Source organism: Hydra vulgaris, chromosome 13 (genome assembly GCF_038396675.1).
Source record: "Hydra vulgaris chromosome 13, alternate assembly HydraT2T_AEP".
Taxonomy (NCBI): Eukaryota; Metazoa; Cnidaria; class Hydrozoa; order Anthoathecata; family Hydridae; genus Hydra; species Hydra vulgaris.
The window spans coordinates 31,703,766-31,724,252 of record NC_088932.1 but is presented as its reverse complement, the minus strand read 5'-3'; the positions used below and the strand labels follow the sequence as shown (position 1 = coordinate 31,724,252).

General features: G+C 25.9%; 1 protein-coding gene across 1 annotated transcript in view; it reads left to right on the top strand.

Moving 5' to 3' along the window:
- LOC100211911 (unconventional myosin-Ie) overlaps positions 1–20,487 on the top strand; it is a 105,684-nt gene that overhangs the window by 65,589 nt on the left and 19,608 nt on the right. Inside the window, exons 19-22 of the mRNA XM_065816593.1 lie at positions 507–613; positions 6,775–6,873; positions 7,025–7,169; positions 18,578–18,862. Coding sequence (XP_065672665.1) covers positions 507–613; positions 6,775–6,873; positions 7,025–7,169; positions 18,578–18,862 — 636 coding nt within the window. The remainder of the gene's footprint in view (positions 1–506; positions 614–6,774; positions 6,874–7,024; positions 7,170–18,577; positions 18,863–20,487) is intronic.

The following is a 20,487-nucleotide window of genomic DNA, read 5'->3' as shown; positions in this document are numbered from 1 at the left end:
AATACTTTGATAAGCCAGATGGTTACTAACCAGACGGTTAAAACACATAAACTGTAGTTTATCATTCCACATTTATATAAATATTTATATTAAGGTGTTTGTTGACTTTTTTTTATAGTTAGTAAATATTTTTGTTTTACAATTTCAAAATAAGTTTTTAAAAATAAAACTGTGGATCATTTAGTTATCCTTTAATAAAAATTTAGATGCCTCTATCTATTCAACTTTATAATTACAATTTTCATATTTTCACCAGCAAAAAACAAAACAAACCTAGTATACAAGATTAGTTTGAACAATAATACTATGTGTGTGCGTGTGTGTGTGTGTGTGTGTGTGTGTGTGTGTGTGTGTGTGTGTGTGTGTGTGTGTGTGTGTGTGTGTGTGTGTATATATATATATATATATGTATTCACATTTTATATCCTATTAAATATATTTCTATATTAAAACTAAATACATTTTAGAAGTCTATTGTTTTTTTAAATTATTTTTTTGTTACTTAGAAACAAGCAAATGAACTAGTTGACAAGCTTATGCGATGTACTCCTCATTATATTCGGTGTATTAAGCCAAATGAAACAAAAAAAGCCAAGGATTGGGAAAATGAAAGGTTATAACTGTTGTAATACTCAAAATGATTTTGCTATTTATTTTTTCTAAAAGGTCTACAAATTACATAAATTTTATTTGTATTTTTGATGAAGTTTAAGTTCTATAAAGTAACTAGGTAACTATAAGGTAACTAGGTAACTATGTGTTAGTAATTGTACATAGTAAAAATTGTAGTGTACAAAAAATAAATACTAAATACCTTTTATAGACTAAATACTAAAATCCAATAAATAGTAAATACTCTGTTAACTTAATGTTTTACTTAACATAATCAGATAATTGGTTATGATTTATTGACTTCATATTATGGCTGGCAGGAGTCACAGTTTCTGAGATAAATATAGTAATGTGTTCTAAATATTATAAATATGTGATATGAATTGTTGATCTTTTCACAGTGTGTGCAAAGGACATGTTTTGAATGTTTGAAAAAGGTATTAAAACGCTTTAATATTTGTTTTGCATGACTTATAACAAACACAATCTTGCATGGGTTTAAAAACACACAGTCTGACACATTTGCTAGATGACACTTATCTGTGAGTGATTTAGCACTTTGAGTTTAGTATATATCAGTCAAAATACATTACTATTGTTGCAATATTCCTGATTCACTGCTTAATTATTCACTTGTTTAGGTTTCACTTCTTAGTCAGTATCCATTCAACTTTTTTTTTTTGTAAATTCCACTCAAATCTTTTTGGGCAGGTTTAGTTTATTGTAAAACTTAACATGAAACGTTCAGTCATTTCATTAACAAGGGTTCACCAGTCATTTCATTACCAGATATGAGAGAATTACTTAATGTTATCAACAAAAATTTCATTATTACTCAAAATTTGAGTAATAATGAAATTTATAATAATGTAAACATTTTTTTAGATTTTTTTTTTCAGCCACCACATTATCATCTGTTGATAATAGCTAAACTGGAGCACCTAATAAAAGAGGTTTATTAAGTTCTAAAAAGACTTTTGAAACTGCTGGTTATAGTAATAACAAAGATAACTCTTTTGACTATAAAATAAAACTCAAACACTTCTATACTTTTAATTAACTTGGTATCCACAGAGAAACAGAAACTTGCTATCTAACTTAGCTTCAGGTAAACAGAATCCAAGTTCCAGAATACAAAGTATCCAAGTTAGTTTCAAATAGCGTTTTAGGGAATACCTAAAGCAGCAGATTAACCCATAGAGGAATAGGGACTTCCTAAGAGCTCCTGATATTTTAGAGTCATTTTAAAAGCGTTTATGGTTATTACGGTGGTGGTATTATGGTAATTCTATCACTGGTGTAGTTATAAAGTTCTTATCATATTTAATTTATTTTTTTTGGAAGTAAAAAAATTTTTTTTAAGTGGAAATCATTAATGTGTTATTAAAGTATGGTAACATTATTGTTGCATTATTTAATTAAAAATATTTGCTTGCATTTGCTGTATTATTATGCTGATGAGTTACTTTATTCAACATAATGAGCTTGATGAATGTAAAAAATGGTCACCTGAGAAAAAAATTATAACATAAAATTATTTAAAATTGATATTTTAGTTGCGTCAAGTTTTATGACGTTAAGTTCAATAGTTATGAGCTTAATCATTGAAATTTAATTGTAACTTTCTTTATAAATAAACCCAAAGCTTAAATAGATAAAAAGTAAAATGTTTAGTAAAACATTAATTCAATGTTGTTGTTTATATATTGCACAATTTCAATAACTGGATTTGTTTTGTATCTAGCTTTTTTAATGTAGGGGAAAGGGGCCTATGATGGCATAGCGCCTATGATGGCATACCGGCCATATTTCCATTAAAATTGTTTTTAGTAAAAAAATGATTAGACCTACATGACTATACTGACTTTACATTAGTTTTAGTGAAAATGTCCCTTGTGCACAAATATTGTTTTAATAATCAACAAAAATCGATTTTGGGATGTGCTGTTGTAGTTTTATTTCTTTCATATATTTAAGATTGTGATTTTACTATTAACTGTGCAGAAATGAAATTTTCATGCATTTTATATTCAAGTTTTGTGCATTTAGTGGAATAGTTACTTTAATTTTATCTTTTGAACAAAGCAGACACAGCTTGTTTTAATGAAAATGATGACTTTTACCCATGATGGCATACTGACGAGTTGGGGGTGTTGAAATATTGACGAGATGGGAAAACCTTTTTTTTTTATAAGAAAAACTTATTTTTAAGTAAAGTTAAAAGAAAGCAATGCTCCAAAATTTTTTTTTGGTCCAAAAAATACGTAAAACGCAATATATCCTATGCGCATGCACAAAATTTTACAATGCTGGTGTGTAGCATGAAATGGTAAATTAGGATGGTTTCAAGTAATTTCTGGCTTTTCTGAGGGAAGACTCTAAGGTTATATGAAATCATTAAGTTACCCTCAATCCTAACTAGCCCCATCCTCCCCTATGCCATCATAGGAGCAGTGGTTGCCTATGATGGCATATTTGTGCTTTTTTTTACAATAAGAATAACTTATAAAAAAAATAAAACTGATGAAAACTCCCAGGGTAATTATTGTTCTAGATGTAACAAGGAATGTATCCATATCAAAACTTTTATTTTTGGTCTTCAGGATACTGAATAATGAAGCTTCAAAGTTAAGTATGCCATCATAGGCGCCTTTCCCCTAGTTTAATTTTTCTTGTTTTCAATTGGATTTAGTTGGTAACATAGGCTGTTTTTTTAACTACATGCAAAACCAAAACTTTTTATTTTTTTAAAGTGTAAAATCAAGAATAAGATTAATTATCATTTTGTAATTAATTGTATTAATCATTACTAAGTAAAATCAACATCATTTTTTTTTCTTTTTCTTTAATCCATGGCTTTTTTTTTCAAGGCAATAAAATAGCATTTTTAATAATTTTTTTGATTTTAAATAGGGGTGTACCAGATTGGGAATTTTGAATTTCAAATTGAAAATTATGTCCAAAAATCCGGCCAGAACGAGATTTGTATTTATATAATTTTTTACCTTTAAGATTGAAACTGAAAGCTCGTCTCAGCATCGTGTATATATATATATATATATATATATATATATATATATATATATATATATATATATATATATATATATATATATATATATATATATATATATATATATATCGTTATATATATATATATATATATATATATATCGTTATATATATATATATATATATATATATATATATATATATATATATATATATATCGTTATATATATATATATATATATATATATATATATATATATATATATATATATATATCTTTATATATATATATATATATATATATATATATATATATATATATATATATATATATATATATATATATATACACTACGACCATTTTCTATAGATGCATGTAGAATATAGCAGATTTACAGTGTTACAGTGGTAATAAAATTGTTATAATGGTACTTTTAAATAAGTATATGTAAGAAAACAATGATCCATTATGCATCATTTAAATAAATTGTCTTGATTGTATTAAAATAATTAAATTTTTAATATTCACGCGGCAATTTTCTATAGACGCACTAAAGTTTTTACGAGTTTTGTCGCAAATTTCTTATATTCTGTAGTATTTTTTATTTTGTGAGTCGAAATTAAGTTGAACTTAACCAAATGCCGAATAGAAAAGTCCTTACCGATATTGAAATAGGTCAAATATTGGCTTATCATCGAGAAAAAGTTCCAAATTAAAAAGTTGCTAGAAGATTGACAAGATCAGATCACGTTATCCGTAATTTCTTGATTAATCCAACAGATTATGCAACAATCAAGAGGAAACCAAAGAAATCTAAGGTTTCAGGCCATGAAAAACGCAAAATTGTTTGACTCGCATCAAGTTCAGATTTGGATTTAAATGTTTGCAAGGAGACGATTAGGAAAGTTCTTAAAGACACATTGTATGATCAAAAATGAATAAAGCACCAAGTTTGAAGCCCATTCACAAACAGAAACTGATGGAATTCGCCCATGAAAACATGGCACGCGATTGGGAACAAGTAAGAAATTTTAGATTAAATTCTCATGAATATGTAAGATGTCTAAATAGCTGAATATTTCTGTTTTCAATACCAGGTGATATTTTCGGACGAGAAAAAGTTTAATTTTGATGGGCCTGATGGTTTTAGTGGCTACTGGCGTGATTTGAGGAGAGAACCCAAATATTTTTTTACAAGGAATTTCGGAGATGGATCTTTGATGGTTTGGCTTGGGTTTTGTGCAACAGAAAAAAGTTTGTTTTTCAACAAGACAACGCCAGCATTCACACTAGTAACGAGACTAAAGCTTGGTTTGAAGCTAAAAAATTGAGCAAATGTGGTGGTCTGCTCGCAGTCCGAATTTGAATCCTTTTGAAAACATCTACTGAATCATTGTTAGACGTATCTATGCTGACGAAAAGCAATATAACTCTTTGGCAGAGCTAAAATTAGTGATATCAGAATGCTGGGAGGACATGGAACCAAAAGTGCTGGAAAACTCGGTGGAAGTATACCAAAACAAATTTATCAAAAAATTGAGCGCAAAGGAGTTCCAATTTAGTACTAAAAATGTGATAAAATCATTTTTTTTTTATAGTTTTGTTAAAAAATGTGAACTGCATCTATAGAAAATAGTCAGCTATCTTTTGAATTTAATTCATTTATGATTGACCTCTTTTTAAATTTGATATTATTTTTTGATAATTTTCATTATTTTTTGATACTTTATTTATAATTTATTGAAATAAAAGTTAAGTACATTTTTAAAACATAATCCACATGCGCCTATAGAAAATGGTCGCAGTGTATATATATATATATATATATATATATATATATATATATATATATATATATATATATATATATATATATATATATATATATATACATATATATATATATATATATATATATATATATATATATATATCTATATAAAACCTATTTCATTAATTTGATTCTTATTTCATTTAAATCTAATGTTGTTTTTATTTGTTTCTTATAATTTTATTTATTGAAAGTTTTAACCTGCATTATATTTATATTTAAAGTTATTTTTTTGTTTTATACTTTCACATTTAGGTTAAAATTGAAATATTTACTGTATTAGGCATCCTATACTTTTCAACTATTTAAAGTTAAGAAACATTAAAAATGAGGCTATTCTCAGAGACAGGTAACATTTTTGATAAAAAAGGGCTTGTTTGTTGCCCAAAACTGGATAGCAACTCTTTTTGCACCACAATATTCCTAAACTTTTAGAAATCTTTACATAAGTGATTACTGCAAATAAAATTAGGCAAAGCTACAGTTAAGCGGTCTGAAATACTTAATAATTCGTATACTCAAAGTGATAACTTTTTAATATAAACATAAAGAATTGGCTTTAGTGCATACATCAACTATCTTATAGCCAGCTGCTACAAGGGAGTGTTGCTACATTGACTGAGGATTTGGCATAGGGCAGTGATCTTTTTTCTTTTATTATTTCAATTAAAATTTCTAATGTTTAAAAACCCTCCACTAACAAGAGCGCAACAAGCGAAAAAATGAAATTGTTTTAGGTCGCTAAACTGTATCTTTACCTAAAATTACATTGTATTTGTCAAGAATTTGGTATTTTTTACCTAGGTTTACCCATAGTTCTTCATTGCCCTGTAGGACGATAATTTTTTTATTTAAATTACACAGTCTGTATCACATGTTTTAAATAAAAAAAGTAAAAATTAAATTCTGGCAATCCGGCCTGAAATATTGTAATTCTGGCCGCAACGACCTAAAAGTCACAAATTCTGGCCAGAACGGAATTCCGGTACATCCCTAATTTTAATTATTATAAAATTAAGTTTTTTTTTTTTAATACAATTTTGAAATAGTTTAAGTAAAAAAGTAAATTTAATTATAAATTTTGAAAATACAACTTTAAAATAAAATCCATTTTTTTTAAGTTTGGGTCATCTCACTTTATTCCCATTCATCTCATTTTATTTTATTTACTTTTATTTAAGCCTAATAAATCTTTGAAATATTTATAGTAAAACACCAAGTCAAGTACCTGGGTGATTCATTTAATTTTTTTTATTGTAGTGCCTTGTTCAATACACTTTTATTTAAGTCTAACGAGTTATTACTTTTCAACACTTAGAGTAAAACACCAAGTCGAGTACCTGGGTTTGAAAGAAAATATCAGAGTGAGAAGAGCAGGTTATGCTTTTCGTCGAGTTTTTGATAAGTTTTTACGCAGGTAATTGTTACAATCTTTGTTTCTTAAATGACTTTAATTAACTCAAAGAGTTAAAGTGTCAATATAAATAAAAATAGTTTACAGTTTTCTCCCAATAAAATTTTATATTCCAATAAAAATAATATAATAAAATTAAAAATTGTACAAATAGGTATAAAATTTTATCAAAAGAGACTTGGCCTGAATGGAAAGGAGATATTAAATCAGGAATAATGCACCTAATGACAACTGTTCATATGGAACCTGATCAATGGCAACTTGGAAAGTCAAAAGTTTTTATCAAAAATCCAGAATCAGTAATTGTTTACTATTGATTGTGATATTTTTATAATAATGACAATTGTAGTAGTAGTTGTAATAGTAATAATAATAATAATAATAAGAATAATAATAATAATAAAAATAATAAAAATAATAATGATAATAACAACAATATATGTGTGTGCATATATATATATATATATATATATATATATATATATATATATATATATATATATATATATATATATATATATATATATATATATGTATGTATTAAGGGTGTTGTGATTAATCATTTTGAGAAATTTTTGATTAACGATTAATTGGTTTAAAAAAAAAACGATTAATCAATTATTAATCGATTAATTTATGAAAAATAAAGTTTCCCTTCTATTACACAAGAAATAGTATTATTTGAGTTTTTTTAAATATAAATTAATTTTGTTTCAAAGTAATAAAACAGTCCACTGTAATAAGAATGGTTATAATATTATTAATAATGGTTAAAAGAGGCAAAGAATTTTAATTTATATAATTATTGAAAACATAATAAGTTTTATAACTAAATCGTAATACATTAATGAAAAACGTTTCAGAAGTTCAAATATAAGTTTTATAAGAAATTTTTAATATAAACAAGTTTAAATAATGTTTATTTCATGTCCATTTTGTTTCTGTAAAAGATATGAGCGAAGAAAGCATAAAGAATCAATAGTTTCATCATTTAAGGATGTTCTCAATTTAGTTACAAAAGCCCTGCTGCACTAAAACATCTTTCAGCTTCAACCGACGATGGTGGAATAGTTAACAAAGCATTGTACATTTGTTCAAATAAATGACTTCCACTTCTTTTGTTAATTTTTTCAAAAATGCTCATATCTTTTTTAATAGATGAAATGTTGTTTTGAAAATTTACTACAGTTGAAACATAGGTGTTTTTTTTTGACAAAATGCAATTCAATTCTTCTTTTTTTGTTATATTTTCAGTACATTCATGAGTAGCCTCATCTTCTTGATTTAAACTATTTTCATTAACATTCTGATCAATGAGAAATAAACGATGAACAATTTCTTTAATTGTTAGAGCAATTTCGTTTTTTGTTGGTTGTTTTAATATTGCATTTTTTTGTGTAAATGCTTTTAGGTAAGTGTTGGGATCATCTAAATATTCTAACAAGCCTTCTACATTAATAATTCTACGTTCAAATATTATTTTACTTACTGCTTCATAGAATTTCATACCAGTTTCACTTGATTGAGTTTTCAATTTAGAAAGTAAAAATTCAAATATTTTTAAAGCATCAATTATATTGCAATCTCGCCTTCCCAATGCAAGTGAACTTACCTCAATGATTTCTAATGATTCTACAATTTCCTCAAACTGCTTAATTTCACAATTTGTTGGATATAAATGAATAACTGACAAATTTATTAGTACTGATTTTATTATTTCTTTTAACTCCAAGAACCGCTTTAACATTGCCAACATTGAGTTCCAGCGTGTACGTACATCAATTATCATCACTTTTTCCTTTCTCAGTTTTTCTTGACACTCTCTTTGCAGGAAATCATTTTTTACAGGTGATTTTTTAAAAAAACGCGCAATTTTTCTAATTTTATTTATTGCTGATGAAAAATCTTGAACAAATTCGATTTCATAATTGAAAGGAGCTACTTCAACCCAACTTTGTCCTTCGCTTTTTTCAAAATCTTCCTCATCATCATCACATTCGTCACTTATCGAAGAGTTATCAAGTTCTGTTTCAAAATATTCGAATTCAGGTTCTACTAAATTTGTATGATTAGCATATAAAACATCTACCACAGCCAAATGTATGCCATGACTATGACAAATTTGATGATAAATACCCATCAATCGTCCCATTTTTTTCATTACAGACGAACCATCTGTTATAACAGCAATTATGTGGTTTTTGAGCTGCAAACCGAATTCGCCTAGTTTTTTAATAACAATCTCAACTGCCTTGGTAGCTGGCATTGTGTCTTTTACTCTTATCATACTAATACTAATCACAATTCCGTTTTTCATGTGGATATTCATACACATATAACGTCTGTTTTTTTTGGTTAGAGAATAGAAGATGATGAGAGATTTTCATTATCATTAGACTCCACTCGTCTAATGATAATGAAAATCTCTCATCATCTTCTATTCTCTTTTTTAAATCACTTTTTAATTTTTCTCTAATCTGGTCAGCATACTCAAGTGTAATACTTTTAATTCCTTGTCTTGTTGATGGCATTTTTAAACCTTGAGCTTTCCATCCTTTGATAATTTCTTCACTATTTGCTAAAGTTGAAAATGGTATTTTATCTAAAGCTGTTAACTTTGCAAGAATTAACCCAGGACAAGAATTTTTTTTTTGAAAATAGGATGAAACTATCTTTTGAGAATTACTTTGTGCAACTAATGAGCTTCCTGAAGCAGGCTCTAATAGAAGGTCGTGTTTGTGTTGCATGTGGTACATTAAGGATGTAGTTGATAAATGCGATTTAAATTTGGTGTCACAATGCTTGCATTTTAAAGTTCGTGAATCGTTAATATTTTCTAATAAATGAACCCAAACCTTAGACTTTCTTTTTTTTGGCTGCACCCATATATCATTGCTGTTGCATATATTGTCAGATAAATCCTAAAATTATAATATAATTTATAAAAATCTTTGTAAGTACATTATAAATCAAAACAGAACACACATTCCCACGAAAATACATTCAAAAAGATTATTATTAACATACCACTATGAAGTAAAACACAAGGAAAAAAGTTTTTCTAAAAGTAATAAATCTAAATATTCAAGATGTTCTTGGAAATTATGACTTATTTAGTTAGTTTAGTGGTTTAACATAAAACAATTACTAAATCCAGTGTCGACGATCCGGTGCTTAAAGACGGAAAAACTCTAAAGTGCTTATTTTTATATAAAACCAAATCCTAATATAAAATGTCGATTAATCGTTCTAATTTTTCGAATAATCGATTAATTAATCAAATCAAAAAAAAACGATTAATCGATTAATCGATAACACCCCTAGTATGTATGTATGTGTGTATGTATGTATGTATGTATGTATGTATGTATGTATGTATGTATGTATGTATGTATGTACACACCTATAACATCACTTACAGGGACAGATTTTACAAAAAAATGAATACTTACAGGGGCATTAGCATTATCAGGAACATTTTTGTGTATCGGTAATTTTTTGTCCCCGTAAGCATTGTCTTTTTTGTAAAAAAATGTCCCCGTAAGCAATTTTTTATAGAGAGCAAAAAGTACATACATCAACTATCAAACAGCCTGACTTGCAATGGAGTGCTGTTACATCGACTAAGGGTTTGGTTTGGGTCAGTATCTAGGTCAGACTTTGGTTTAGGGTTATAACAAGGTTTAAATATAGTTATATTACTGTTTAAAAATTATATAAATATGATAAAAATAGTAGAAAAAAAGTAAAAAAAAAAATGTTATGGGAATAAAACAATATGTCCCTGTAAAGGTCGACTAAGAGTGTAAATACATCGATCGCGCTCGCGCGTTTTATGAGCGAGCGCGATCGCGCTCCGCTCGTAAAACGCGCCCGTAAACGGTATTTTCAAACATTCTAGACGCGATAAACAACGCTCATTCAGCTTATAACGAGCGTATAAAATAACGCTCGTCCAATAGTTCAAGATTATTTTTTTATTTTCATAAAATGTTTAAAAAAGATTTATATTAAAGATATTCTGTTATCAAGCAACTAATATAAAATATAAATAGCACAACGTTGTTCTCTTTTGCACTAACATAATGAATGAGCAGTTTAAAGTCGTTATCGTCACTAATTTCAATAATGGAATGTGCACGTGGAAACACAATGTGAATACAAAAATGCGCAAATAAAATAAGAATAGAAAATTAGAAAACCATTATAAGAAAATTAAAACTGCGGAGTATTTTTAATCTTGTGAAAATATCAAATAAAATTTATTTGATTTATTGTTTGTAATATTCCACACATCGTTTATAATAAAAATAAATATTAATAATAGAGTAATTTTTAAAATTAGTTTTTGTTCATAGTATAGATTTTTTATTAACTATTATTTATTTTAACTCAAATTTAAAACGATTCTGTTGTTTAGAATGTTCGCAATTAAGGACATTCGAAAAGAAAACTAAGTAATGATGTCAATATTTATTAAATGAAAAGTTATTATTCTTATTTATTATTATTTCAAATTATTCTTGTGTTATATTTTTAAGATAAAAAAACGTAATTTAAAAAAGAAATTTTAGAAAAAAATTAAATAATTAATTTGAATAAAAAATGTCAAGAAATATAAAAACCATCAACTGTTAATTAAGTTTACAGAGTATCATTTTAAAATACATATATCAAAAAAACGAAGCAAAACTAAGTCACTAAATTATACTTCAATACTAAATCAATAAGAAGTTGCGTTTTTGTTTGATATTATTTTTTTATAACATAAATAGTTAAAAATAAAATCGCAATCTGACAATATACAAGAAGTTTGGAAGTATAAAAATCTCTTTCGTTGAAGTAGTTTCATAACTGTGATACTAATTAAAACATTTTTTGACGAAAGAATTATGTAACAAATAAAAAAAGATATAAAAAAGAAAAAGCTTTTTATGAGTATCGCCTTCAGCAATTTTCATGATCGCGCTCGCCGACGTTATCTCGAGCGCACATAATCACGCCCAATGAAAACATATTCTAATTTTACGAGCGCGATATAACACGCTTGACGATTTTCTTCATCACAAGCCCTGATATATATATATATATATTATTTTAAAACATCAAGAAATACAGTTTCTCTCAATACAAATAATATTATTATATAAGAAATTTTTGCTGGGTTATGGATACCAGCATCATCAGCTTGTAAAATATTAATATTTTACAAGCTGATGATGCTGGTATCCATAACCCAGCGAAAACTTATTATATAATAATATTATTTGTACTGAGAGAAACTGTATTTCTTAATGTTTTAAAATAATATATAATATACTCTCATACAAAATGTCATCTTTCAAATATATATATATATATATATATATATATATATATATATATATATATATATATATATATATATATATATATATATATATATATGTGTGTGTGTATATATATATATATGTATGTATGTATGTATGTATGTATGTATGTATATTAGGGTGGTCATTAAAACAACATTTTTTTAAATTTTCTGCTCTCACCCTCTAATTGTGTTCTATATAATAAAATAATACTAGAATTTAAAAAAATTTATTTTTAGGGTTAGCTCAAGACCCTTAAATATCAGACTGGTCTCTGTAATTATCAACAAAATAGTTGTTCAAAAGTATATCATGTTGGGTCTCAAAAGAAGCGAAATTGTATAAAAGTTTAAATGAATAATTATCAGTTTATAAAAACATTATTATTTTAGATTTCACTACCAACTGAAAATAAAATTTTAAAACTAAAAGTATGCATTTTTACAAAAACAATTTTATTCTTAATGTTTTTTATAAAATTATATTCCTAATTATTTTTTTTGCTCTGTACTTAATCTATAAGTGACCGAAGTTAGAGTATTTAAAAATTTTACTGATTTTAAACAAAAAGAGTACTTAATAATTGAAAATATTATTTTTTCAAATACTGTTAACATGTTGACTCTTAATAATACTAGTACTAAATTGCATAATTTCAAAATGCATAATTTAAAAAATCAAATTTTGCAAATAAATTTTTTTTATAATAGATTTCAAATAAACATTTTTTTTAATGATTCACAAAGTTCAAAAAAATATTATTAGAGAAAAGCAAGTTTGTAAAAATTGAAATATGCATGCATTTTTGTTATTTACTTTTAAATGACCAAAGTTACACGGTGACCGAATGTAGGGGATTTTATGATGTATATATACATACATACATAAATACATACATACATACATACATGCATACATGCATACATTCAAACATATATGCACACACATATATGTGCTTTTAAAAAAAATAGACAGTAAAATATTGAGTTCATTTTCTTTTTCAAAACATCATAAAAACCCCAATATTTGCTGCAGACTTAATTTTTTTTTTGAATGACATGAAAAGTATTTCTCTAAAACTTGTCAATAACAAGTTCACTTTTTTTAAATAATTTTCTTATATTAAAGGAATACCACAAATAATTTGCTTATATTAAAGGAATACCACAAATAATTTACTTATATTAAAGGAATACCACAAATAATTTGCTTATATTAAAGGAATACCACAAAAGGTTGCAAAAAAAAAAACACACACACATGCAAACTTTTTAATTCTGTTCTCAACTCAACTGTTATTATTTTATTTATTCATTTTAACTTAATTTATATGATAATTTGACAATTTTCTATGAAAGAATGGTTGAATTCACTTATGATGACCAGTTTAGTTGCATTTTTTAGAGGCTTTTTAAATATTTTGATAAAACCTAAAAGTTAAATAGAAATAGGTGAAAAAGTAGTAATCAAAGAAACAAAGTAGCAAATAATAGGTATAAAGGATAAATATATATATATATATATATATATATATTTATGTTGGAACCATATATATATATTATATTTATGGTTCCATCAGCGGACATTAAGGTGATATTTATTTTAAATCTTGTATGGCCATGGTGCCACACAATGAATTTTGTACTAAAAATAAATGATATCTTAATTATATCTTAAAAAAATTAAAAAACTTCCCCATAACACAAAAAAATGTTTTTAATGATTTTAGACCTTTTCAATATAAAGTCATGTATTTCTAATAAATTCTAGATGCTAAAAAAATTAGTACCAGTGTAACTTTAAAATTTTATTACAAAAAATTAGTTTTTTATTGATTATTTTTCCGTTTTTGCATTAGGCATAATTTCTTGTTTTTACTGCACGTTTTGCACAAATATTGGATTTTGCAGTGTTTATAACAGTTTTTGATAACACCAGTTTCTTAAAAAAGATTTTTTTGCTTTTGCATACTGGTTAACTGCAGCTAATAAAACTTCATAGTTTGTTCTATTATAATAATGATTGGAAAACCAGATATTCATCCATTTACCAGTAATAAAATCTCGTGCTGGTTGCAGTTGCTACTGATGTTCTGGTAATAAAATAAATGCCAGTAAAACTTTCTCTTGAATTCCATCTAGCATTACTAATATTTGGAATAACCTTTTAATTAATTTTGGTAAAATCTTTTTTTCCTCATAATATCTGTAATGATGCCCTAGCTCACACAAAAACTTCATCTCAAAAAAATGTCATCTTGCCATACCACTGCTGACATGCTGATGATTGATATTGACTGTTTGTTTTTAACCAAGACATCATAATTTTGTATCAGTTCATCAACAAAAAAATGGTTTATATTTGGTGACAATGTTTTGCCTCCAAAAATTTCATCCATAACATGCTTCAATAAAAAATCTAACACATGATGCTGGCAACCAATATGTTGTGGAACTTCCAAATTCAAGATGATATTGTTGTTATGAGTATAACTTTTGTATAAATAGATATATATATTAAATATTACAATTAATTAAAAAATCCAACTTTTATCCTAATTTTATATAATCTATGATTTATCTGTTGTTTCTCTTCAATCAACTCTTTGTTAAGTTTAGCACAACAGTTTTTAATTGCATTCCCAAGAGAATTTTCCTTGGAAAATAATGTTCAATCGGACAACTACTTCAATTGGACAATAATTTCAACACTATAATTTCCTTAATGGAATTGTCGTGTTCAAATGGTTAATATTTATCCAAAGAGAGCATATTGTTAATTATTTTCCAAAGGGAATTTTTGTTTAGCAATCATTACAATAAATATTGGAAATACAAAAAACTTGTCAATTATATTTTTAACATTTGTATTTGACGCAAACCAGCAAGATTGAAAAACCATCTTATATTTCATTCTAACAAAATGAATTCAAAAAGAAAAACAAGTTTACCATGGAAATACTTCATAATTGAAGCAAACAATCCAAGAATAGTTCAGTGCAAAATATGCAACAGCAAAGTTTCAAGAGCATCAGACGACCCCAAAAAACAAGGATTATATGAACTAACATCACACCTAAAAAATCATCATCATGACATCCAAACTTACGCCAGAAAGTACAGGAAATCCTAAAGCCAACTAAGAAGCTGAATTGAAATTAAACAAGAGAGAGACAGTTCCAAACTTCAATATATGATTAAAAAAACAAAGAATTGACATGTTAAAATCTACTATTCCAAACTGGGTTCAGGCCTCTTCAAAATTTAACCATAATTCTGAAAAAGGCTAATAATTTCACAATTTAACATTTGAAATGATGGTTCTTATCATGTTCCAAATGGACAACTTTGAACCTCTAGATGAATTGGCTCCTGCAACTCAAATTCATCTGGCAACTGAAAAAAACGCATCGTTTGTTCATATGTCAAAAATTATTGTGCAATCTCAAACTCAAATAAGACCAAATGCACGTTCATCTTCCAAAATGATAAAGGAAGCGTTGAATGATTTTTTAGATGGAGTCCAATGGCTTCTCAATGCCTTGAGTTTTTAAAAAGCTATGAAAAAAATGCAAATTCCAAAATCAAGTTAGTGTTGACTAAGGTGGCAAAAAAGTACCTCACACCACATCCAACATTTACAGATGTTGAAAGACATTTTCTAAAGATGTTTTCTACAGCTGGAGATATTCTCTCAAACGAAAGAAACAGAATCCATCCAAAAAATTTGGAACAACTTCTTTTTTGTCAAGAAAATCTTCCAGTTGTTTGATTCTGTTATTAGTTATTTTTATTTATTAAATATATTTTGTTTAAATTAAAACTAACTTTAATATATTACAATATATATTATATCCCTACCTAAAAAGATTTAAATAATGAAATATTCTTTATAATTTTAAACATTATAAAAAATGGACTTACACGTTGAAAAATAACTTAAGCAAGGTTTTGTATAACAAAAGAAAAACTAAAAAATGCCGAAGTTATATGAATAGTAAACTAGCTAGTTTTAAAAAAGTGTTTATTGGAGACATTTTTAAAGCTAATTATCAAGTTATATATAATTTCACAGTTCCTTAAAAAAGTTTCATCTCTTAATGTTAAGGCTATTTAAAAAAATTGAAAAATTTGAATAAGTTATCAGCCAAGTGGACATGCTGATTCATTAAAACAAATGATGGCAATTTAAACAAGATCGGTGCCTGCCCACACAGCTACTACAGTAAAAACATGGATGAAAAAATAATGTAGATTTTTTGCCCTTACCAGGTGGATCACCAGATTTAAATCCAATCTATTTTTGGGCTTATATGGGCAAAGAATTAGTTAAGGAACAAATAAGATCCAAATATAGCTTAAAGCAAAAATTAGATACCATTTGGAGAAGAATTCTAAACAAAGTTTGCAACAATCTTGTTAAATCGATGCAAAAATAATGTGTTGCTTGCAAAAAAAGCTCATATTTTAAATACTAATATAAATGTTATTTTTGTTGCCTTAATTTTTTATATATCACAGTTTTTTTTATTGATATTTTTTGTAATTATGTTCGATAACGTTTTTATATACAGTTTTATGTTTAAGTATCTCATCCAAGATGCAACATTTGTTTTAAAAAGATTTTTTTTGCAAAAAGGAAAAAAATTTAATGCTAGTTTATATATGCTTTAAGCATTAAAATTTTGATGCATCTATTTTTTTTTTTTTTTTTTTTTTTGGTATAGTAACTACATATATATATATATATATATATATATATATATATATATATATATATATATATATATATATATATATATATATATATATATATAAATATATATGTAAGTATATTAGGGTGCATCCAATGCCCCATACATTCAAAAATTGATCTGTCCCTATTCTTAAAACTTTCTATTCTACAAAACACTCTTAAATTTTTTCAAAATTGAATGGGATTTAGGGGTGCCACCTCAAGTCTGAAACTTGCAACGAGACCCTTAACAGAAGAATAAAAAGTTTTTTAAATGAATGTTATGTTGGGACTCAAAAGTTTCAAAAATAATTACCTAATTAAAATTTTTTTTATTTTTGAAATTTTTTATAAAAATTTCAAAAATAAAAATAATTTTACACAAGAATTATTATTTTAAGTTTTATTGCATAAAAATTATTATTTTTTAACAAAAAATAAAAAAACAAACATTTTTTTATGGTTTTTGGTTGAAACTTTTTTTCAAGATATTTTTAACAAAAATAGTAATTATTTTTGAAATGTTGTTAAAGTTTCGCTTCTTTTGAGACCCAACATGACATACATTTGAAAACTTTTTTTTTTTTGCGTTTAGAGCTCGTTGCAATTTTAAGACTTGAGGTGCCCCCCTCCCTCCCCTCCTAAATCTTATTTAACTTGGAAAAAATTTAACAGAGTTTCTTATGAGAACCAATAGAAAGTTTTAAGAATAGGGTCAGATCAATTTTTGAAAGTATGGGGCATTGGATGCACCCTAACGTATATACATTTTGTATATATATATATTAGGGTGCTTCACAAAATAACAATTTAAAAAATTGATTTTGTCTGACACCTAATTGTGTTCTATATATCAAAAAAACAATGACTTTTAAAAATTTTAGAATAAGAAATATTTTTAGAGGTCCCCCGACACTCTTGAATATTTGACCAGTCCCTAATATTTATAAAATATATAGTTTTTTATAAGTAGGTCGTGTTGGGTCTCAAATTAAGCAAAATTTTATAAAAATTTCAAAAATAATAATTAAAAAAAAAAAAACATTTTATATTTCACTGCTATGTATATATAAAACTACAAAAAATGCACCTTTTTCATTTTTATTTTAAAAATGTCATATTTATTGCAGTAAAATATAATGTGAATTTATTTTAATAAAATGATGATTATTTTTAAAATTTTTATAAAATATCACTTAATTTGAAACCCAACATGACCTACTTTTAAAAAACTATTTTTTTGAAATCATTAGGGACTGGTCAAATATTCAAGGGTGTCGGGGTCCTCTAAAAATATTTCTTATTCTAAAATTTTTGAAAGTCATTGTTTTTTTGATATATAGAACACAATTAGGTGTCAGACAAAATCTATTTTTTAAATTGTAATTTTGTGATGCACCCTAATATCTATATATCTATATATATATATATCATATATATATATATATATATATATATATATATATATATATATATATATATATATATATATATATATATATATCTATCTATATATATATATATATATATATATATATTTATATATATATATATATATATATATATATATATATATATATCATATCATATATAAACACACACAATTGTTTTTTAACTTTTAGTTATTTTTACTTGAAGAACTTAGAGAACGTAAGTTTGATGGGTTTGCTCGTACAATTCAAAAGTGTTATAGGCGATATAAATCTCGACAAATGTTTGTTCAACTAAAAGAACAAGCATGTAGCATTCTTGGAAATCGCAAGGAGAGGCGAAAGTTTAGTATTAATAGAAATTTTGTTGGAGACTATATTGGTCTGGATGACAATCCTGCATTAAGAAGTTTAATTGAAAAAAGGGAGCGCGTTGAATTTGCACACACTGTTTTTAAGTATGACAGAAGATTTAAGGTAACTGTTCTAATGTTTTAGATATTTTTATCAATGAACTATAGATTTATATTAACTTGTATATATTAAAGTAATAATGAAACTTTCTTGAGTTTTATTAAGAATATTATTTCTGAAAATAAATTAAAAATCTGTTTATGGTTAATAAACTTTTTCTAATTTAATAAATTTTTATAATATTTCTAGAGACTATATATACCCTTATTATTCTAGTTATAAAAAGATGTTAAAAAAATAAAAAAATTTCAACGCAAGGTGTTCTTACATTTTAAATAGAAAAATAAGATTTCTAAAGCAACATTGTGGCGTAATTACTGTTCTCTTCATTTAAACCACCGTTATTCAGAGAACACTTGTGATATCTCTAAAGATTCTCTATTTTTCTCCAAAAATAATTACCTTTAACTTCGTTATTTTCAATAATTGCACACTTTAACAATTACACACCATGGCAAAATCTTAAATGCTTTGCCACAGTCAATTTTTTTTCCACTTTCGATCAAAAGTATGCTTTTTAAGTTGGACAATACATGTTTAAACTTTAGGCTTTGTTTTACCAACTTGAAAATTTGCTGCAAGAACCCAATTTTGTAGATTCCAAGATTTATTGGGAAGTTGAGGCTTGTTTTTGTAGTTATTAACTTTAGGGTCAATGATTTGAAAACTGGAGTATATCCTGCATTTTTAAATATCTTTTTTAGTTAAATACTTGATTTGATTACCCATGATAGAGAAATATAATTAAGTTCCTGTTTTTTGATATTGTTATGCAGATTGTTTTTCATTTTTTTGACAATGAGTTATTATTATCATTTTTCAAGAAATTTTAATTCTTAATTAATATAATCTGTGCTGCATAATGCAAAAGCTCTTGGGAAAAAATCTTTTAATACATCATAAGTATTTTTTGGATTGTGGCAAGAATGAGGCTTTTATTGCACATATGATAAATATTAAAGAGGTATGTTCTGGATATGTTATTTGCTACTGAGAGATCTAGTAAATTTATTGTGTGTGAATCATTTTTTTAAGTTGTATATTTTATACAATTGTTGATTGTTTGATAACTCAAGAAAACGTTCTGATTCTGTCTCATTATTAAAGTAGGGATGGATATTGTCAACATACCTTTGAAATGTTTTAAAATAAATTGGTGGTGTAAGAAATTGTGCCTGCATTAATGATTATTAAAAAGTTGTGCCTGCATAATGTTGCAAAAACCTCTCCAACATTAATTAATTTACCATTAATGGTAAATCCTTAGGATCATTTAGCACAGCAACTTCTAATGTGCGTATGTTGTTTTCATGTAAAAAATAACATTTTGACAAGCACAAATCTTAAGGTATTTTTGTTTCAGAAAACAATAACTTTGAGTTAAAGACAGAGTTGTTCTAATAAAATATTAACTGATTTTTTAACTTGTAATGAATGGCAAAAATTACCAGTATATAAAACAAAAAAGAGACTTGAAATTCATCAGGATCTAACATTCTTGATGAAGTTTTGTTTTGTTAAGATTGGAGATAAATTGAGTGGATTAAATAGATAATTGGAAAATTTATAAGTTTGTGACCCTATTGTAATTACTTTAATTTGTATTTTTATTAGCTTGTTTATCTGCT